Below are 22,676 nucleotides of genomic sequence, written 5' to 3'. Positions count from 1 at the left end.
ATGAATACACACAACATATTCACATTGAAGTGTTTTGAATATACAGTATATGTGATATAATAGATGCATAAAATAATTATTTGCGTTTATTATTTTGATTTAAAAAATGCACTCGATTAGATTACTTATTAAATACGTTATTAATGTACAGATGTATTTAAATGTGATTTAGTAACAATTTTGAAAATAACGTTAAATAATTGTGCTTATGTTTTATTTTTATGTTGTATTTATTCGCAGTTTTTAAGTTGCACTTTTTTTCTTTTTAGGCGTTTTTTGTTATGTTTTGTTTTTTAAGAAAATTGAGTTGTGGTCGGGTTGTTGTGACGTCATCTCTACGCGCCTGCGAAGAGGACGCTCCTGAAAAGCGCATGCGTAGAAGTGACGTTTCGCGGGTACTGTATTGTGTTTTAAACAGCGCCGTTCTAAGTAATTAAGCAAAACACTCGACTCGTGTGTGTAGTTAACAGCAGAGTTTCGTCATGTCTGTCAGCGACATGTTTTCCCACATCCAAGGCTTCCTAAGCGCCGACCAGGACGTCCGAGAGGTAAGAAAAAGCGACACGTTGTGTTTAGGCTGCTAGCTAACTCATGAGAGCTAGTTAGTTAGCCACCGTCAAGTGTCACGTGTGATTAGCTGCTTTCAACATTTGTGATGGGTTTGGGGGTGGTAGGAAATCCGCAAAGTGGTGCAGGTGCTGGAGCAGACCGCCAGAGAAATCCTCACTGTTGTCCAAAGTGTGCACCAACCGTCTGGATTCAAAGATAGTGAGTGTTCTGCTTCCTTATGTACCTGTATTGTAGAGGTGTTTGAAATATAATTTGCCCTTTCAAATGAATGGAATTGAAATTAATACGCTTCAGCCTGTCATAACATCAACAGCAGTTTTTATTGAGGTATTGGTTTAGTGCTCAACCCCCGTGTATATATGTATCCCCTACGACTCCCCCTAAAATAATCAATTGTATATAATTTTTTTGTCTCTCAATAGTCCCTGATAAATGTACAAAAGCCAGAGAATTGTTTGGCACAGTCCGGACACATATTGCTGACTTGAAGACCAAATTCCCAGCAGATCAGTACTACAGGTACATCGACCACCACTGATGTGTCAACAGAAAACATGACATTAAAAGTCTGTTATTTAATCAAAAAATGTAATTTATTCATAATTAATATATTTAAAAAATTTGTGACAGGTTTCATGAGCACTGGCGCTTCGTCCTGCAGCGTTTGGCCTTCCTGGCGGCTTTCGTGGTCTACCTGGAAAGCGAGGCCCTCGTGACCCGCGAGGAGGTGGCACAAATTCTGGACAGTAGGTACACGTTTGCGTGTCGGTCCATGTGTGTGTTGCGGTCATCGTCATCATGGCGCACACACTCATTTTGTGTGCGTGTGTTCCAGTTGAGGTGGTGCGCGACAAAGGCTTCCATCTAGATGTGGAAGACTACCTGGCGGGCGTTCTGATCATGGCCAGTGAACTGGTGAGTCAATAAAATGCCTCATTTGCATAGTCATGACTCATTTGCATATTAGTGACTCAGTTGCATAGTCATACTGAGTTTGAGTGCCAGTAAATAGATATATAAGGCAGCACATACTGAATAAGCAAGCTTGACTTGAGCTTTTACATCCTCCCGGCTGCAGGGGGCGTAAAAGTTCACAGCTCGGCAGATCTGCTTTTATGAATCTTCAGAGGGATGTTATTATATTTAATTGTTGTAGCAGCAGTATACACTCACACAGCAAATATATTTAAGCAGATCAATATATTACCATACATGTGAAACAAATAAGAAAAGCAGTGTGAACGTGAGATGTTGATACTTTTTTTTACATATAACAAATCTGTTACTTAAATTAAATTTGAATTAAAATGTACTTTTTAAAATGTCAATTTAATTCGAAATATTATCCAAAATCCCATTTTTTTTCGAGAACTTTTTTACATATTTAGTATTGTTTTAGTTTTTTTTTATCGTCTTGTGGCAAGTATACTGGTAAAAAAATCGATACATTCATATCACCCGGTAAAAAAAACCCCACTACTGATTGTACATGTGCTATAGGCTTAGTAGAAAGCAACAATATAACAGTGCTTAAAATTTGGCATTTCATGACACATAATCTGAAAATATAAAACTATAATATTATTAAAATATTATAATACATTAAAATATATTTTTTTCAATTTCAAGCAGGAAAATTTAATAGAACAGTAAGCACTCCACACACCCAAAATGTGCTCGTTCTTTTGCTACAACTTTTTAAAGAAAATATTAAAAATAAAATAATTGCATGCATTTTGCCCACCGGTCCTGCTGGGGGCGCCCTTGTCGCGCCTTTAATTTTGCTTCCTCCTGCTTCCTCCTGCTTCCCGGTTAGTCGCGTTTGGCGGTCAACAGCGTGACGGCGGGCGACTACAACCGCCCGCTGCGCATCTCCAACTTCATCAATGAGCTGGACTCGGGCTTCCGCCTCCTCAACCTGAAGAACGACCCCCTGCGCAAACGCTACGACGGCCTCAAGTACGACGTCAAGAAGATCGAGGAGGTGGTCTACGACCTCTCCATTCGCGGACTCGCCAAGGAGGCCAAGAGCGAGCAGTAGGAAGCGCATCGTCGGGAAACGCTGCCGTGCCTCGAAGTCCAAAAACCGGGTCGTGAACGAGGGTCACCTCGGACGGACGTTAGCCCCTTTCACGCTGCCGATCAGTCAGAAGAGTAACACTACTCATTGGAGGTTTTTCTGTTTCAGTTCTAGGGTTACCTTGAAAGCAGGAAAATGGACGCCAATTTAATCGTTTAATTGGCTCTTTTAAAATCAATATTTACTTTTTCTTTCTGGAAAATTTGTTTTGGTAGTATTAGACTTGTGTGGTAATATTAGGACTTTCTTTTCTTTATTCAAGTTTTTTTGTTCTCAAAGATGCAGATGCTGCTTTTGTATTCTGATACGCATGCTAATTCGGCAAAGTGGACCTGGTATGTTTTTGAAGTATTGTGTATTTTTTTTACTGTCAGAAGTAATTTGTTACCTTTTGTTTCCTGCAAAATGTAAATACAGTTGTATACACAACGTGTGGAGACTCATTACTATTAAAAAAAAACAAAAAAAACACAGGAAAAACATCCATACAAACACTAGTTTGCAATGTTTTAATATGATTGACAATATATTACATGTTGAAATAACAGCAGAAGACGAAAAAGCACAGTCGAGTTGGTGTCCACAGTGAACTGCTACACAAACGTCTTTGAAATATTTATTCCGCTTTGATGTCGTCGCTGGATAAAGTGCTTTCAACGCAATAAAGCTTTCGCCACTGAGGATGTGCTCAGTATTGGCTGGGGGGGGGGGGCGCGAAAGGGGCTGATTGGGGGGCAGGGCAGTCCAAGTCTGTCCAAAGGCTGAAACGAGAGCCAAGGCACAGTGGCTCAGATCATAGGCAGGCCCCACGTTTTTTTTTGTCAGCTGAGGATTTTTTTTTTTTTTTTTTGTTTAACCCTCCCTCCAAAATGCCCTTTCACACTGCTTACCTAAGCCACACTGCCTTGCCTCTAATGCACACATTTTCCGGGAAACCTGTCCCAGACACAAATACTGAAAACTGATTATCTGAACGTGCCAAGTCACAACGGCCGTGCGAACTCCCAACGGGTCAACATAAACCCAAACCAAGCGATGTGGCAAGCCATCGTAAAAAAGTCGGGTGAATCTTCGCCACACGCAAAACGATTTAAGCGCCACACATCCATCGAAAAACTGGAAAGACTTTGCAGGCTCCACATACTGTACTGTATTTTTTTTTATTGAACTCCAAAAAAAAGGTTTACGCCTCTCAAGGCCAATTTGCCGGGTAGTCGGCGTGAAAGGGGCGACTTCAACTTCCACATCGATATTTTCAATACAACCGTGCATAAAACAGAAAACCAGCTTTGATGGGCAGTGTGAAAGGGTCTACTTCAACTCCCACTTATCCTGTATCGGGACATTACAAGACCTTGAGCCGGGGGGGGGGGGGATGATTCCATGGGAGTGTGAAAAAGGGGACAGAAAGCGTCTACTCGTATGACCGGTTATTGCTGTCAAGGGGAGCTCACTTGTCTGTGGCAGTGAACGTTGCTCCACCGCCAGATTGCACTAGGTGGCGACATACACACACAAAAAGAGGACAGGGGGGGGCGGCTTCAAATATACAAAGAGCCAAACAGGTCCCCCCTGAGTGAAATCAAGTTATTCCCACGTGTCTGTATTTAAAAAAAAAAAAAAAAAAAAGTCTTCTTGTTCAGCTGTTTTTGCCAACAGAAGTACGGAAATGAACAGTCTTTACAATCATGGCTGACACACAGCCCACAATTAGATTATTATTTTTTTGGTTATCCAAATTTGTGATCACTTTTAAACGCTCCACATTTTTGATCTAATGAGACAGCAAAGAGTATTAGGGCCACATTGAAAATACATTTATTTTATGAGAATTTGAAATCCTATGCGAGTGGTTGTATCTCAAAAAGTGTTATCATTGGATTGCTTGTTTGAAAGAAAATGCGTAAAGAAAAAAGTGTAATGAGAATTAAAGAATTACGAAGATTAAGTCCGATTTTTTTGTTGCCTATTACAAAAATATGTAGGTTGTATTTTTTAAGAGACATATTTTTTTGGGGGGGGGAAATGCCTATTAAATCATCTTTTTCCTGAGGGGAAAAACATATTTCATTTTTTTTTATTAATCAAAAAATAATACTTCACTCTATCAGATTTGATCTAAAATTATAAATATTTTTTATTTATTTATGTATCTACAAAAACTGACTTCCATTAAAAGACAATTTTAATGAGTATCTAAAATTTGGAAAATATGACTTATATATATATATATATATCTCTTTGACTGCCAAAAACGTTAAATAACGTTTAGTAAAATCCTATGGAGGAGTGCCAAAGTTAAAAGACGTTTGTTTCAAAACAGAGGTGAAACTAACCATTTTCTATTGTTGATTACTGAAGAACGGAATAAGGTAGAAACAAACTTTTTTTTCTGATGAAAGATGAGAGTCCAATCTTTCATTTGGTAGTGTGTTTCCATAGTCCAAACACATAATTTTCTGTGGACCTTGAAAGATCAGTCAAACCCACGGCATCCCTTGTCTGAAAACGTCTGGCAGTCAAAGAGATATATATAAAATCACGTCTTTTTTATCTAAAACAAACTCTTGACTTCTCTTACTATATTGTCATTAAGATCCAATTTTTGTAGTAAATATATTTTTCTTTTCAATGTGGCCATAATACTCGGTGCACTCATACTGTAGCTTTGTGAACCAAAACAAGAAAAAGTGCTCTTTGTTTTCTGACAAAGTGTTTTTTTTTGGGCTCGGGTTCGGCAGCAGCACGGCGTGACTTTTTTGGGGGCGGTCAGTCTCTCTATGGCTGAAAAGGCTTTGCTCTCTCAGGACCGACTCTGATTGGTGTTGATCATGATGTTGGGCAAAGCGTTGCGTCTCTTGCGCCAGGTTCCCAAGTCCCGAGCGTACCTCTTCATCTGGTGGAACCAGTTCTGCGTCCGGGATTTGTCCGCCGCCCGGAAAACAAACGACTCCCGCCGGATGTCCAGAACCTCGAAGGTATCCTGGCACTCGGGGTCCATGGACACCACGCAGTTGGCCAGCCGGATGGGCTCGCGCATCACGGCGAACTTGCCGCTGCTCTTGTCCTTGATCAGAACCAGGACTCCGTCTTGGACGCTTTCTCCCGCTTCGCACGCCTTCTCCCCACCGGGCTGCGTCCTGACCATGAGAAGACTCTGGACGTTTTGGAACTTGAGCGCCTTGCTTCCCTTCTTCACCCACTGGCCGTCGGCCGGCTGCGAGAGCTGCAAGGGGCCCTCCATGACGAAGCGGGTGTCCTCCCGCGTCCAACCCAGCGTCTTCATGGACGCCTCCCGCATTTCGGCGTCCACCGGCTCCCGGTTCTTGCGGCTGTCGCGGCGGAAGGAGCGCAGGGACCAGGAAGCCACGCCGTTGCCGTCCTGCTGCCTGGTCTTGGTGTTGATGTGCTCCAGGTGGGCCTCCACGCGGCTCTTGGCCTCGCGGAGACGGCCGAACTCGGGGTGCTTCTCCGGGGTGACTTTGAGGAGGCGGCTGAGGAGGAGAGGGTACTTGGTGACGCGCTGAAGGGGCGCCATGAGGAACGAGCGCAGGTTCATGCGACGCAACGCCGTGTTGTCGTTCTGGGAGACGTCCAGGAAGATCCTGGAAGATTCGAAAAAAGGCAGCGTGAGACTCCAGAGACGGCTATAAATAGAAACCCTCTGAATTAATGATGCCTTTCACGTCAAGAATTACACTGGCAGGAAGCAGAAAAACCTCCACAATGGACCCAAAAGTACCGAAGGTCCTACCTGAGCAGCTCCTTCTCTTTCTCCAGCGCGTTGAGCATGTTGACGGAGGCCGGCTGCTGCAGGCAGTACGTTTGGAAGGCCGGCAGCATGTTGACGAACTCCAGGAAGATCTCGCCGACGGACACCGTCAGCAGATCTTCGTCTCCCTAAACCCAAACGCCGGAATGGCAGTCAGAATGTTAGTCGCAGCGTGTTAACCTCAACGCTAAACCGCTTTCACGCTTGAGCCGCTGCCAGTGTCCGTTCGGAGTTAAGAGGCAAAACTGGGGCCAGACTAGAAGAAAGTCTTGGCAAATTTTCTTTGATCCTTCCTCGGGTCTCCTGACGGCCTCACGACTCTGGCTGGAAGTGTTCGGTTTAGGTGAACGGTATGGGATTTTTAAAATAGGTTTTAGGTGAATGCGCACATACTCACCCACATACAAAATTAAAACAATAAATAAAGAAAAAAAATATATATAAAAAAAAAAGAGCAATGATGGTAAAATTACCGAATCTGAGCTCTCCAGAAAAAGAAAAAAAGAAAAAGTCTTGGCAAGACTCTTACTGATTTGGTTCGGTTTAGGGACTTCAAATTAGATACTTCTTTCATGAGGGAAATTAAATACATGAGGGGTTCAAGACAGGGTTTAGGATTAAAATTAAAATCAATGGCTAGGGTTCATCAAGGCTGGGACAAGGGTTAGGGTTTCACATTAAATGTCAAGTCTGGGTTTTAATGAAGGGGTTTAAAGTAGGATGTCATGTCCAGAGTTTGGGTTTCAAAGTAGGTAGCGAAACAGAGGTTAGGATTACACGTCTCAAATGAGGATTAGAGTTTCAAATGAAGGTTTAAAAAGTTTAGGTTTCAAAGCAGGGCAAGACTTTCAAATTAGGATTTCAAGTCAAGTTTAGGCCTTTCGAATTAGAATTTTAAAGTAGGTTTTCAAGTGAAGGTTATGTTTCAAACCAGGGGCAGTGTTTTAAATTTGGGTTTAAAGTCTATGTTAAGAGTTTCAAATTTGGGTTTCAAAGAAGGATATCACTTCCAAATTAGGATTTCAAGTCAAAGTTAGCCTTTCAAATTCGAGTTTCAAGGCTGGGTTAGGGTTTTAAACAAGGTGTAAGTCTGAAATTAGGGTTTACACACCAGGTTAGTGTATCAAATTTGGGTTTCAAGTAAAGGTTTAACTCAGTGGTATCCAAACTCGGTGCTCGAGGCCCTGCAGGTTTTGGATGTTTCCCTTCTCCAACACACCTGAAGCTCATCAGCAAGCTCTGCATTAGCCTGATAACGATCCTTTTGCTGGAATAGGTGCATTGGAGCAGGGAAACATCCAAAACCTGCAGGACTCTGGCTCTTGAGTACCGAGTTTGGACACCACAGGTTTAACCTCCGTTTGCTTTGACGCTTTGACGACGACGTCCTCTCACCTGGTCCAGAGCGTGTTCAATGGCGTCCTGCAGATGTTCCGTGAACCTCTCGTTCACGTCTCCCAACTCTTGGACGTTGGCGAAGACCACGGCCAGCTGCTCGGCGCTCAGCAGGCCGGCGCCACGCATGGGCCCGTAGAACTCCTCCTTGATGATCCTCAGGTCCTCGCCGTAGCTGCTCTCCGTGTTCAGGAACTCCAACACGGCTTCCTTCCGTTCGGCCCGCAGTTTGGCGCAACGCTCGCACGCGCTGCGGCCCTCCGAGGTTTCCTCCCGTCGGCCGCAATCGGCGCACAACGAGGGTCTTTTCCAGGCCCGGGAGAGACCCGGTCCGATGCCGCTGTCGGCCCGCTCCACGTCGGCGCCGCGCCGCCGCCGCCGGGGCTCAGCGCCGTTGTCGTCCTCCTCGCTGAGGCCGACCACGCCGCTGTCGGCGCTCAGGCTGCTGATGGTACTCCAGCGGTGATGACGGCCGCGGCCTGCCCGGCGGTTTGAGCCCGGCCGGTCGTCCAAACCCGCCGGGCGCTCCTCGCCGGGCGGCTCAGAGTGTCCGCGAAGTGCTGCCGGAGCTGAGGACGGAGCACAGGGTCATGTTATGTCCCCCCAAAAATATCACTCAAAATATGAAAATTAGACAATCCGAAATCAGGAAGGGGTGTGAGTGGAATCGTTTTTAACGTTTTTGGCAGCCCTCATTTGGATTTTACTAAACGTTATTAAACGTTTTTGGCAGCCAAAGAGTTAACGTTCCCATAAATCTACGAGTGAGGCACACGGCTTCCCCTTTTGTCCTCACCGCTGTCTCTCTCCCTGCGATGATGACGTCCATGTGCCGCACTCTCCATCTTGGCCTTCATCTCCGGCTGATTGCGATTGGACGCATCGGCCGGCATGGGGTCACTGTGGTGCGGTCGCAGACGGCTGGCGAGTGTCGCGCGCTCCGATACGGCCGCCTGCGATCGCTCGTGCGTCGCGTCTGAGCTGGAACGCCGGCAGACACCCAGCAGCTTGAGGGGAAAGCAAAACGATGCTTGGCCATCACGTTGTCACGGCAACACGGCAACAACTTGGTCATGTCAGCGGCATGATTGCGCAACCTTACCAGATTTCACACAAATGTTTTCACGCAAATTATCGATGAACAAACCTCAAATATCAAAATCGGGACCACCAACTCGCTCTTTTTACAACATGGGATTAATACATGTATCAATATCGGTACGTATTGTGTTCTTATCTATACACAAGCCTCAAATATCCATATATCCTATTCCAGAACCATATCAATAGACATGCATCAAACATCAATATCTCAAAAACCTGTTGTTTTATAATAGAAGGGTATTGATACATAACTGTCAATATTGATATTGTAATATATGTCATATTCCTTTTTTCTACAGCACAGTATAAATACACAAACCTCAAAAATCTATAGTGGGATATATTATCGTATTGTATCGTGGTCACAGGATTTATCATATTGTGTTCATTTAGGTACTGTATAATTGACACATTAATCATGACGTTGCCAATTTGCCTTGAAACATGAACTGTTATCTCCACGATAATTCGAAGCATCCCGTGGCTGAGAATTCCTCGACATGCTGCATCATTCCCAGAGATCTTTCTTTCTTTTTTTTCTTTTTTTTTTAAACGAGCTTTCAGGGTTCGTCAGGCACGGCCGGGGGTAACAAATCACATTTTTACGCTCGGCTTCGGGAAGGGCTGGCGGGGGGGGGGGGTAGAGGCACTTAAAGAGACATGCGCTAATAAAAGTGAGCAGGCACAACTAGCTACATTGACTCTGATTATTTGATTTGGGAAATGTATGATTTTTTTAAAAAAAATTATTTCAATAAAATGCAGTATTTAATTTCAACCTTTTGCATCAAGCCTAAGCAATTTACAGCTAGCGCTACACCGACGTACCATCTGTATATTTTGCAGTTGCAATGTAATAAATGCCGGCAGCTAATGGCTACCGCTACAATGACTTATTGTCTCTTTATTACCAGTTTGAATGGAAATAAGAGTTAGCTATTAGGTAGTATTAAAACTCATTCACTGCCAACCCTCCGAGTTGCTTATTTGGCATCTATAGCTGTCATTGGTAGTGAATGATGTTTGTCAGCTAACAGCTAGCACTACACAGATTTGGCATCCTTATTTTTCGCTATAATATAATGTAATGGCTAGCAGCGTAGCGTCTGTGTATTTTGCCATGGCAATGTGTTAGCAGTGCATAGCTAACAGCTAGTAAGTCAACAGTGTCAGTTAGCATCTGTATATTTTGCAGTAGAAATGTGTTAAATAATGTTAGCTACCAGTCGTCATGCTGACTTATGGTCAAATACGGTGACTTAGTATCTGTATTTTAGCTGTAAATGTCAGTGGCTAACAGCGCTATATTTGCGTAGCGTCTGTATATTTTGCAGTGGCGATGTATTAGACGGCTAACGAACAAAATAAAATAGTGGCGGCTAACAGCACTGCATTGATTTAGCATCTGTATATTTTGTAGTTGTAGTAAAAATATATTAAATAGCAGTGGCTGTATATTTTGTCGTAAAATTGTATAAAATAGTGGTGGCTAACAGTGCTACATTGACTTTGTGTCACCTGAAGTGACATGGGCGACGTTCCCGCGACATCCCCCACCGAGGTTTTAAGCCGCGGCTGTTACATAGTTCGACTTAAATTTTCTGTCCCCAGCTCACATTTTTCTCCCGTCGTATTAATCCGATCGGAAAGCTAAATTAACGGGAAACGTTGTGAGTGACTATGGCGTGTTTGACCCAAGGAATGCTGCAGGATGGATGGATGGGTTGCAAGGGATGGAGATAATCCCTTTTACCCCCCCCCCCCCCCTCTCTCTCTATGCATCCTCAGACATTTCCTTCCACGCACGCACACGCGTATATCTCTGCATGGGCGCGCGTGTCTGTCGCAGTGTCCTCGCCATCCTTGAACGCAGACAGATCGACAGCCGCCCCCGCTACCGATACTCCGCCGAACCACACACATAAGACGCACATATACGCGCACACCCCCCCAAAAAAAATGTAATCCTCCTTACGCATTCTCCCGCTTGCTCGCCTTCGCCGCCGTCTTCTTCTTCTGCGGGCGCCTGGTGGCCAGCCTCGGCTCCTGCCGCGGTTGCCATGGCGACGGCGGCAGGGGGCTGGTGGGGGGCGTCGGGGGCGTCTCTGTCCCGCTCAGCTGACAGCCTGACGGGGGCCTCGGAGGAGATGTCTGCACTGCAGCTGGGGAAAGTGGGGGGTTGTTTTGCGCCAGGGGTTGTCAATATCGTGTTGCATCCAAAGGCGAATGTTAAATATTGCTTTTATTGTACAGTATCAATACATGAGCAGCAAATATTGTTGAGTGTTGGATCATATCGTCACACAATCGTCAAATATTGTGAACAGGATGTAGTGTCAAGTCAAAGTTTTTGTGGCACAATATTATGATACAGTATTGAATAAACATCGGTATCAGGATGTTTTGTATCATCTTTTTCTACGATACCATATTGATCAAAGTGTCAAATATCGTTATCGAATATGATGTACAATATCACTAAAGGGTGCAGTTTCAGTATACGAAGCCGTCTTACCTCTTCTTGATGAGGTCCAAAGCTGAGCCAATGAGGCCGTCCTTCATTTTGTATATCTTGGCCCCGTAGCTGGACAGGTCCGTTCCCTCCAGGAGCAGCGCAGGGCAGCAACTGGAGGGCCGCCCTTTGTGGTCTCTGCCGGGCGGGAACGGAACCGACCCGACCGGTTCCAGACTGGACCTCCGACGCCGGCCATTGTCACTGGCTTGTCCCTGATTTGAAGCTTGGAGTGGGGTCCTTGGAGAGGGCCCTGTGCGGATCGGCGAACCCGTTCCGATCTCTGAGGCGTGGGGGGCTGAGTCCTTGGAACCGACTGCGGACTCCTTCATCCTCATCCTTTTGAACTCTTCGAAAGTGGGGATGTACAGGCGGCCCGTGGAAATGCTTTGCTGGTGTCCGTTGTTCCCGCCCAAAATGGGGGCTGCCGTGTGGGACGCCGGAAGCGCTTTTGGGCTACGCGGGCCTCCGTGGAGAGCCAGGTTGGGGCTGCTGTTCTGTCGGCGCAATTCAAGTCTCCTCAGGACTTCCTGTTTAATCTCCTGGGGGCAAGTTAGACGCATGCCGCCCACTGGCCGGCACACTGGGTTCAGTTCGACGGGGGCGGAGTCAGTGGTACGCAGGGGTAGGGTCTTCAGAGGCTCCACGGCCGACCTGGCACTCTGGAGGCGAAGCTTTTCCCGCAGACCTTTCCTGGCGTCCCATTCGTCCACCCCGCTGGGGAAAAGCAACTGCGGGAAACTGGGCACATCTTTTCTGCGGGGACTGTGTTGGGGGTAGTATGCTACGCTCTCTGGGTTGGACCCATCTGGGGGCCCGTCGTACCAGTGACTGGTGGCCGTGTAGCGTACAATAAACTCACTGGATGAGCACAGACCTGAATCCAGAACTGGGCTCCAGTTCAGGTTTTCCATACTCCGGTACGGCCTGCCGTTTGTCGGGACATGTAGGGAATGTCCTTGCAAAGTCTTTGCGGGTCCCGTTTGACACGGGCAATGTCTCAAATGAGACAACAAGGTGCTGCTGTTACACCGGGATGCTAGCGGGAACCACTGGCCTCCAGGATAGTGGGCGGAGGCTCTGTGCCGCGGGAAGGCGGGAAGCGGGGCGGCGGACATGGGGAGGTGGGAGACGCAAGGTTCCATCACCAAGGGGTCGTGACCGGATGGTGGGCTGCGAGAGGGTCTGGAGGGCTGGTGGTCACATGGCCTCATGTCTGGCATGGCCTTGGCCGGGCTCCCTCACACTGACAACCAACTGGCCTGCAAAGTAAAGGGATCAGTTTGTTACATAACAGCTGGCGTCAGGTTTCTTCTTCCAATGGTGTGAGAACTTACCCCATTTTGGAGGGTTTTTTTTTTTCATCTGGCCTCCAAGCCTCCGTTGCCGCTCTTTTCCTCCTCTGGCACCTCTGGAGCTTGCATCCCACAAAGCACCTCTTCTCAAAGCCTTAGACGGAACACACTACTTAACGAAGGAGAACTCATACGGTACACTTGTATCTTGATACTGCAGAACCAAACTGAAGCACCCTTTCACACAGATGCCAGAAATTTGCGGGGCTAGTACAGTGACATTGGGGGGGGGTGACAGACAACCTTGGCATTTGCATGTTGATAAGGTGGTCAAAACACACTTCTCAATAGCTGACAATTACATAGGAATTTCCCAACGAGTATTTGACGATTGACGTTTGCTTCTAAAAGGGAATCGCAGAAAAGCCACGACAAGAATATGCAGATCACTTGACACTCATTTTTCGAACCCTGTCTTGCAGAAAGCAATTGTCACCGTCCCGACATGTTGCTAAATAAGATCATCAAAAATAGTCCTAAAAGTACTTTTCATTGGCCCTACCACGCTCCATCCCTTAAAATGTCCGCCTTTTTCGGAATTCTGTGTGAAAGGCACTAAACAGGACATACTGAACCAGAATTTTTTTTCCGGCTTCCAAGCTAGTAGTTTGAATGAAGTAGGACGGGGGGCTGTGTTGTAAGAAAAGGCGTAAAAACACAGGACACGGGTGTGAGGTTTAACACCTGACTCTTCTACCCCCGGGGGTATGCAGCATCTCTGCGTGAAATAGACAAACGTCGTCTAATTAGGAGCGAGTTTGTTTGAATTTTCCCCGCAGGGCACATGCAGACAATAAAAACCTAAAAACAATGAAAATTCCTCACATAACCCTGCAGTCCACACATGAATGTAAAGTAGAGCACCATAACACCCCCCCCCCCATCCCCCACCCCCGGGATACCGGGATGTAGAACAGTGTGTCTGTCAAGTGACAGTCATTTTTAGACGTGACTCGCATGCAGATGCTGCCACGTCCCTGCGGTGCCAGATGATTGACGGCGTTAAAACCAAACAAACATTTCTTTCCCTCAAGTGCAATGGGGAGAGGGCGACGCATGTTGAAAATGATTTTGAACAATGTTAGCGGTATATGCAATAGCATCCAAGCACTTTTAGTTATTGTTTCCTGATGGCAAAAAATAATAATGTGTTTATTGGAGGGAGGTGTTTATGGATGCCCTTTGAACCCTATCAAGTCATCTCAAGTGCCATCTATTCTGTGTCCCTCATATGAAGTCAAACTAGTAAGAAAAAAAAACATTTATTCTTGAGATGTTGAGGTGATGAGCCTTTATTTAAGGGAGGCATTTATGAATGACTTCATATCATAGTCGTATCTCAAATTAAAGCTTCTAACAAGTGCTTTATAGATCTGTGATTATTTTTATCTGTATTTCTTCATATGACGACAACTGGTGAAAAAAAATACACTTAAATGCTTTTTTTTATCTTATCTATTGGGGAAAAGTGAGGTATTTAAAAGGAGGTGTTTATGGATGACTTTGAACCATATCAAGTCACACGTCAAATAAAAGCTCCTGATTAGTGCCTTCTAAGTCTGCCATTTTTCCTGTCAATATGTCCTTATATGACGAGAGAATGACTCATGAGACGTGTTTATTTGAGGGAGGTATTTAATAACTTTGAACCATATTAAGTGATATCTTAAATTAAAGCTCCCACCGAGTGCTTTCTAGATCTGTGATCATTTTGTCAATATAAAATATACAATATATACACTTACTCATTGACCCCCCCCCCCCCCCCCCCCCCCCCCCACACACACACACACACAATATTTTGTTTCAGTAAGTGGACTTGGTATCATTGATGCACGGCACTAATGACACAGCGAGACCAGTCATTACGAAACGATCACGGAGCAAAACGAGCCGGACGGGAGCTAGAATGTCAATGACGATGTGTGCATGTGTGCGCGCATGTGTGTGAGTTGTCATTGATTTGTGTGTTCATTCATGGTTTCTTTCTAATGTGGGGGGGGGGGGGGGGTTCACTTCCCGGAACGCGTAAAAAAAAAAACTATGGGCCGACCGCATGTTGTCATCACTGCAGAAGCTCATCGCGGTGACATCAGCAACTCCCGACATTGACAGTCTGCTCACGTTCGCGCGCGCGCAAGAAACACGCGCACATAAAAAAAAAAAACACACACACACACACTGGCAATGTATTGAGCGGCGGGTGAGGGAAAGCTTCTTGTCCATTCGGACTCAAAATATGTTATTAATGATGAGAAGCCCACCAGATGATTGATGGATTCATTGAATGCTTGGTGGTGCGCATGATGACTAAATGAAGAACAAGTGCTGTGGATCGATGTCCCTTGGCCTTGTTGAGGGTTCTTGTTTTTTTGGTCTTGTTTTGTTCAGATAAATAATCACAAAACCCAATTTTTACCTCCAACCGCTAACCCTAGCCCAAATGCTAACTCAAACCCTTATGAGGAGAGGTCAAGCTCATTGGATCACGATGGGGACGGATACAGAACTGATCCTGATGACCACCTGAGTTATTTGGTTATTTGACTTCAAAGCCCAAACATATTTTTTTTTGAAATTTGACAAAATGCTCAAGGTGAAAATTCAGATCACGATCTCGGGCTTTTATACCCAAGGAGTCCGAACAATACTCTGCTAAATGAAAGTGGACGTTCCAACAACCTTGATGGGACGGTGGACATTTGCCACTGCAAGTGGAAACATGCAAGTCAGCATTTCCAATTCATCCACAATGCCAAATACTAACACTAAACCCTGCTGACCCCTAACCCACGACCCCAAATCCTAACTCCCTAACACAACTCTAACCTCAAAGCCAAACCTGAACTCCACTTCCGCCTACCCATAATCTCAAATCCTAACAACAATCTCTGCACTCCAGCCCCCCAAACCCTTACCTCCAAACGAAATCCTAAATGAACCCCAAGCCTTTCATCCTAACCAATACCTAACCCCAAATCATAACCAGAATCTCGAAAACTTCAACTCCAAACCCTGACCTAAAAAGCCAAATGCTAGCCCAAATGTTCGATCCAACCATTACTCCTACTCTCAAAGACAAATCCTAACCATAAATCTTAACCATAACCTCAAACCTCCTTCTTCACAGAACACTACAAACCTAAACCATGGATTAATCATAAACCATAGGATTACATCCTAATCCTCCTAACCCAAAACATAACCGTAATCCCAAACCCTAAACCCCAAACCAAAGCCTCAAACCGAAAAAACAAATCCTAACCTCTAACCCTAAACTAAAACCACAAACCCCATTTGAAAGTCTCACCCTAGTCTTTACCAAAATCGTAACCGCGCACAGCGTTGCGTTCCAACCAAGTGACATCGCTCAAACTTCCCAGCATGCATGACGGCATCAATTATTAAAGCGACACCTTTTGTGAGCTGCTATAAAGAACAAGACTGAAGGACTCAAGCAGCCATTCACAGACATGAGACGCACGTGGAATACCTTTTTCTCTCACGCACACACACCTTTTTATCCTCTCTTTGAAACCACCAGCTGCCTTCAAAGTGGCTTTCCTGCCGAAACAAACAAAAGCCGGCAGACGTTTTTTTGTGTACTCACGTTTGTGTGTTTGCAGCTCTTCTCCTCGGCGGAGTCCACATGTGAATGAATCAATGTGTGTGTGTGTGTGAGATCCCTCGCTGGCTTTTGTTACCGCGAGCGAGAGATGCCCCAAACTGAGCATGCTCCGGTGTGAACGACCCTGGTGGTTGCCAAGGAAACCGGCAAGCCACTTGCTCAGCTTGATGGTTTTTGTTACAATTGTGTCATCATTTGAATCGATATTGACAAACTAATTTTACATATCGCAAGAGCTCGTTAGGAGCTTTAATTTGAGATATGACTTGATGTGGTTTTAAGTCATCAATAAATGCCGCCCCCCTATTAGACCGCTCACTCTACCCCATTATGGGCACAGTACATGTATTTTGTCATTCGTGTGACATCAAATGAGGACATTTTGACAAAATAATTAAAGATTAAAGATTCAATTTGAGATATTAGTTGATATGGTTTAAGTCATATTCATAAATAAATGCCCCCCCTCAAATAAACACTTGGGGTAACAAATGGGGTAGCGACCAATTTTATGTGAGCATTTTATTAGCACAAAATCAATAAGATTCTTGCTGAACTCCTCTGTTAGTGAAAAGAAGACAGGGGGAATAATCCCCTCATAGGATTACAACCAGTAGGGCATCAAAAATGTACCCTTGATTTTACAAACCATCTTGGGTAATGCATCTTTTGAAAATTAATAGGGTTCTAGTACATAACAATCATCTCTAAAGGCATTTTTGGGGAATTATAATAACAATGTTAGTGGTCTGTCCCCATTTTAAACCGTAACATCAAGAAACATGAGTGATTTTTTTTCTGTTCCTGATAGGAAAGGGTTTGAGCGAGGCATTTATGGGTGACTTCAAATCATATCAAGTCATATCTCAAATTAAAGGCGCCGACGAGTGTTTTCTAGATCTGCAATTATTTAGACAAAATAGTGAAAAATTTACCTGCCACATGTGTTTTCCCCTGAAAAGAAAACGTGTCATATATTTGAGGGAGGCGTTGATGTATGACTTCACACCATATCATGTCATATATTAAAGTCCCTGATGAGTGCTCTCTGGATCTTCAATTAGTTTGACACAATGGTGAAAAAAAACAATGTGTTTTTTCCAGATTCGGAAAAGTGAGGCATTTATTTAAGGGAGGCATTGATGTAGTACTTAAAGCCATATCGTGTCAGATATCAAATTAAAGCCCCTGATGATTGCTTTCTGGATCAGGGCATTCATTTTGTTAAAATTTCCTCACATGATGACACAACTGTGAGTTTTTCTTCTTTGTGAGGACAAGTTAAGGTATCAATTTGAGAGAAGCATTGATGGATGACTTCATGCCATAATATGGATTTGTATCACAAGACATCAAAATGATTAAATAGGGTTACACTTCCCACTTGTGTTGTCTGAGCGCCGTGCCGTTCATCTCCCAAGTTACTAAAATGCCACACTCCCCCCTCAGTAAGTCTTTTGAGGGTGTTCCCTCCCACAAAACATGGCCGCCCACTCCCCCTCCCTCCACCACCTGCGGCCATGGCAAGCAAGGGACGCACACGATGAATAATTGAGCCCCTCATGAATTATCCAGGCGCGAGGACCCGTCTCATCTTGACCCGCGCGGTGTCGAGTGAACCGGACCTCTCTCAGGGAGGACTGCTCCTATTGGCTCCTGACAAACATGTGACCACTTGTCTTGTTTTTTCATCATGGCGGGACGAGTAAAAGTAACGCTCAGTATCACTTTTCTCCTGACTCACAGGCCACTTCATTAGGTACTTAACATTTACCAAATTTAAATAACTTTACAATTTTCAGCATGAAGAATTAAGATCTCAAGGACAAACTCAAGGGTGTCTGGGCCTAACCAGGTGGTACACCGCAGCAGCTGACCTGATGACGAACGGCGTGTTTAAATGGGTCACACATATTGGCGTACGCAGGCCAATTTCCCTCATTCATTATTTAATTTTCCATCTGTAGCCGATAGGGAACTCCACGCAAGCAGCGTTCTCTTACGTAAGCGAAGACACGCTGACACACATCCAGGTCTGTAAAGGCATGCTGGGATAAGTTTGGTGTGGAAGAATCCTGCCACTTAACCCCAAAAAAAAAAAATCTTTGAAATGCTGTATGTTGACATTCAAGCCAATAGCGGGAATGATAAGGTTGCTTGGTTATCTCCTGACTATGTTTCCTTGGCGTTCCCGTCCCGCCACAATCGGCGACCTTGACGTGCTTGATGGAGGCGGCTGTCCTCCCGGCGAGGCTGATTTACATTTCATACAGAGCTGTGGCTCAACTGCCAAAAAATTGTATGGAGGTGAAATCATCAATTTTGTTTTGCGGGGGGCTCATTTCTTTACACACCACATCTAGAAGATTTTCTTCCAATATTGCATGCATGTATTTTTACATTTCATACAGAGCACTGTGAATTAAATTTGTATATCCAATGAATTCATTAAGCCCTTTTCCCCCAAAGTGGTTAATTATATTGTAATTTGTTTCACTTTTAAATGAATTTTTGTTCATTTATCCCACTGAATTTTTGGTCACTGAATTCATAAAAAATATTTAAAAAATTGCAAGTGAAATATATATATATATATATAATTGCTTAATTTATTCTAAAGTAAAATAATGAATTTTGTAAATAGTTACAGTATTTCATTACATAATAGATTACTTCAGTTATTGTAAACAATAAAATAAAAAGTAGTAAAACAAAAATACATTTGAGTTGTATTTATTATTTTATTAAATATGTTGTATTTTTTTCCCCCATTAGTAACATTTAAATAAAAAAACATACTTTTTAGTGGTTAGTTGTCATTACATAGTTTATTTATTGTAAAATAAATAAATAAATAGTTTTGTGGGCCTTATTTTTTTGTCTTTTAATTAAATGGCTGAATTAAACAATTAATAAAATGACAATGAATGATTTCATCAATATTTTACATATGCATTTTACATATGCATTTTACATGAATGAAAATTTAATATTCCACTCAAATATACATATAACTGTAAATAAGTAAAATAATTCACAAGATATTCTAATAAAGGAATGCCTGTATACTTTTCAGATTCATATCATTACAACATCAGATTTAGTCTGTTTTCCTAGTGTTAACTTTTGTTTGTCATATTCAATACATTTACTGTTTCCTTTACTTCCAATGTTGGTAGAAAATTTACTGATGTAATGCAATAATGCATAATAACTCATGTGTGAATATTTTTGTATTTCTGTTATATTGTGTCAATGATAATTGCTTAGTTAGTTTTGAAACAAAAAGTTGCAAGTTCATTTTTGACGAAAGTGGTGAATGCTTTTATGTTTTACATTGAATGTGTAAAAAGGGGTGGGATTAAATAAATGGTTCTTCTTCCCACTCCCTTTCAGGCATTTTGTTGCTACATTTAACATATACTTTTCTATACATCTTGGAAGTCAATTGGGACACGTTGCCTGAAATAAACAAGAAAGAAAAGTAATGGTGCACATTTGATTCATGTGTATCTAAAAGCCCCCCCAATTCAATATCTTTTTTTTGGTCGGTACATATTGATAAGGCCCATTGATGTTTCAGTCAATGAAGCCAGCAAAACAGCTGACGTCAGCCACCAAGCTAATGCATGCTAATTGCAGCGTGCACACCGAGTGTGGAGTCAACACAGTGTGGGCTCCTCGGCGGGGGTGTTGGCGTCCCGGGGGGGTCCGTCACGTTATCCGCTGTCTGACAACAACACAGCACCACCTCGGCTCATTAAATGCGAGCGTCTTATTGATCCCGTGTGGGAAGCCGCAAAAGGAAATTGTTGCCAGTCGTACTTTCAGAGTCCAATTCTGTGTTTTTGCTATTTATTTTTCTTTGGTATAATTCACAAATATGTTGTTCTGCCTCCTGTTTATTTGTTATTAATTTTTTATTTATAGTGGAATTCCACTAGATGGCGACACACTATTCGGTTTGCATCATTTGAAAGAGAGTGAAAGCAGGAAGTATTTCAAGATTAGCCTCTTTTTTATTTTGCAGAAAATTATTTGATGTGAAATCCTCTGTAGTCCTGTTTTTTATGCCAACAGACAGCAACTGCTGTATGTTGGGGATTTGTGTACAGTTAACGCATAGGACGATTGGTCCACTGTATGTACAATTTTTTTGTGTTATCCATTGCACATGCTGTGAATGCTATAAAAACATTACTGGGGTGTATGTAAATAGGGTATTTCTATATTGTGGATTTCACTTATATATTATATACGACTGTAGTCACAAAAATAGCCAATAAGGTAGTCATTTCCCAGCAAAAATGCAACATTTTCCCATATTGTCGCCACAAAACCTATGTTGAGGTAAAGCTTAGTAGGCCACACAAACACAATAGCATTATCTTTTGCCCTAAAATCATGTATGTTGGCCATATTGGCTAAATGTATGTGTGATGACACGTTTCCCATGTAAGTTCTGTTTTTTTTTGACATTTAAACACTACATTTTTGTCCACAAAATCTATCGTCCGTACACAAAAATGCATTAACAGACGACTACAAGTTGCAATGTGGCACAAGGAGATTTTCATTGGAGGTATTTTCGGACAAAACAGCACATTTGAAGTGTATTCGTCCAGTAATGTGTTACCTCACACAAATATGCAATATCTTGCCATTAAAACAGTACATTCGCTCACCTGAAAAGCTACATGGGCTCTGAAAGCACTATTTGTTGAGGGTAAAAAAAAAAAGCTGTAATGTCGAAATGAAACGTGCTGTTTTGCAGTATTTTGTCTTAAAAATGTCAGAGATGCTGAACGTAACGTTACTCACTGTGGATTAGTTGGGCTCCGTCATCTCCATCGCGTGAGGCGGTTGGCAGGTTCCCTTCGCGTCCGGCGTGGGCAGGTTGAACAAGCCTGCTGCTCCTGCCTGCAAGACTAGACTTTGATTATTTTTTTAAAGAAAAAAAAATTGTAGACGAGCAGCATAAGAAAAATACGTTAAGCGAAGGGTCCCTTCCACGCGACCTCTTTCTTTGCGGCTTTCTCCTTGGGAACTGTGCTGCGTTCAAGTACGCCTCGTAAAAAGGACAATTTCAATCGCAGCATGCGTTCAGCCGCTCTGATCAACAACAAAACATTTTCGAGTTCGTCTTTCAGTTTAAATATACAATAATCTCATACTCAGATGAAGATAAAGAGATACGGTTGAGTTTATGGAGAAATGGAAGACTAGTTTTAAACGTCAACCAACTAACGTAAAGTTGTTTTGTTTTTTTAAAGAAACATCTAAGACAATTACTTAATATTCTAATTACATAGGGTGAGAGGACACTTATGTTTGACTATAAAGTGGCTGTTTAATGTCTAAGAAATGTAAGATCGGTTGGCCAATGAGACAATTTGTTCGAATTTGATTTGGTTTCTGTCTGATAGTTACTGAGAGTTGTTTTCAGTATTGATAACTCACATTTTATTTGTATTTCATTGTCACGTAAGCCTCGTTCGATGCGATTTCAAAAATACTGAAGACGATTTTGTGCTTTCAGCTATCTTAACATACATACTTTGTTTTGTTAATATCAAAGACTGTTTCGAGTGTCGTGAGACAAATAGGAGCAGGCTAAACCAGCCTTGTAAACAGGTTCAAGTTCAACAAACATGTTTTTGAAGACAGTTGAGCCTAGCAAAGATGTTTATGTAAAGATCAAAGACAATTTTTAGTCTTCAATCTATCATACACATTAGTAAACATTATAGACAAAGTGTGTGCGTGATTTGTAAACTGTTAGCATGTGCACACACACAAGTTGGGCTCACTAAAGCTAAAAATAAAAATGTGTAAAATTATATTTATAGAAACATATATTAAGCCACACAGACAAATATTAGCTGTCTTTGATATTTATAAATGATCACGTTTGTTGCCGTTTCAAAATTTTCTTAGTGGGAAAAAGTTTTTTGTTTCTACGTGTACGTTACATTTCCTAAAGACTGAAAACGGTCTTTGATGTTTACGTAAATGCCTTCGTTGGATCCGCTAACTTTTCTGTTATTCCGATGTTTATAAAAACACAGGGTCGAAGTTGACTTTCGATTCTTATGAAAATGTGTACAAGCTGATTTGTCTTTGATGTTTATGATAATATGTACATCAAATCAATGAGCAGGCAACTAGGATGTCAGCTTCATTTCTTTTCATGCAGCGCCTGGAGGGAGGCTATTGTCAACGTTGTGGATGGTTGCCCGGAAACCCAAACCTCCTGCCAC

At 43.1% G+C, this 22,676-nt stretch overlaps 2 protein-coding genes across 5 annotated transcripts; one reads left to right on the top strand and one right to left on the bottom strand.

Annotated features, from left to right (window-relative positions):
- The first annotated feature begins 342 nt into the window (after positions 1-342).
- Positions 343-3,079, top strand: tsn (translin). Its single transcript, XM_077579340.1, has 6 exons — positions 343-548; positions 675-768; positions 993-1,089; positions 1,201-1,316; positions 1,406-1,485; positions 2,387-3,079. The coding sequence occupies exons 1-6, from the start codon at positions 483-485 to the stop codon at positions 2,609-2,611; spliced, it is 678 nt and encodes a 225-aa protein (XP_077435466.1). The 5' UTR covers positions 343-482; the 3' UTR covers positions 2,612-3,079.
- Positions 3,080-3,145: 66 nt separating this feature from the next.
- arhgef49 (Rho guanine nucleotide exchange factor 49) lies at positions 3,146-21,712 on the bottom strand. Of its 4 annotated transcripts, XM_077579301.1 has the most exons (9): positions 21,238-21,712; positions 13,359-13,506; positions 12,771-12,882; positions 11,437-12,695; positions 10,897-11,083; positions 8,614-8,824; positions 7,818-8,386; positions 6,405-6,550; positions 3,146-6,255 (listed from the first exon to the last, which is right to left on the bottom strand). In XM_077579301.1, the coding sequence occupies exons 4-9, from the start codon at positions 12,654-12,656 to the stop codon at positions 5,454-5,456; spliced, it is 3,135 nt and encodes a 1,044-aa protein (XP_077435427.1). In that variant the 5' UTR covers positions 12,657-12,695; positions 12,771-12,882; positions 13,359-13,506; positions 21,238-21,712; the 3' UTR covers positions 3,146-5,453. The 4 variants fall into 4 exon arrangements, with proteins under 4 accessions (XP_077435427.1, XP_077435425.1, XP_077435428.1 ...); XM_077579299.1 differs by lacking the exon at positions 13,359-13,506; XM_077579302.1 differs by lacking the exons at positions 13,359-13,506; positions 21,238-21,712 and adding an exon at positions 16,399-16,446.
- Positions 21,713-22,676: the final 964 nt, after the last annotated feature.

This window comes from Vanacampus margaritifer, chromosome 11 (assembly GCF_051991255.1).
Source record: "Vanacampus margaritifer isolate UIUO_Vmar chromosome 11, RoL_Vmar_1.0, whole genome shotgun sequence".
Classification (NCBI taxonomy): Eukaryota; Metazoa; Chordata; class Actinopteri; order Syngnathiformes; family Syngnathidae; genus Vanacampus; species Vanacampus margaritifer.
This window is presented reverse-complemented; position numbering and strand designations above follow the sequence as displayed.

Coding starts and splice junctions, on each gene's coding strand:
- tsn (XM_077579340.1), top strand. CDS start 483: ATGTCTGTCAGCGACATGTTTTCCCACATCCAAGGCTTCCTAAGCGCC. Junction 549..674: donor CCGACCAGGACGTCCGAGAG/GTAAGAAAAAGC, acceptor TGGGGGTGGTAG/GAAATCCGCAAAGTGGTGCA. Junction 1,486..2,386: donor TGATCATGGCCAGTGAACTG/GTGAGTCAATAA, acceptor CTTCCCGGTTAG/TCGCGTTTGGCGGTCAACAG.
- arhgef49 (XM_077579301.1), bottom strand. CDS start 12,656: ATGCCAGACATGAGGCCATGTGACCACCAGCCCTCCAGACCCTCTCGC. Junction 8,387..8,613: donor TCGCAGGGAGAGAGACAGCG/GTGAGGACAAAA, acceptor CTCCGTCCTCAG/CTCCGGCAGCACTTCGCGGA. Junction 6,256..6,404: donor AAAGAGAAGGAGCTGCTCAG/GTAGGACCTTCG, acceptor CGAATCTTCCAG/GATCTTCCTGGACGTCTCCC.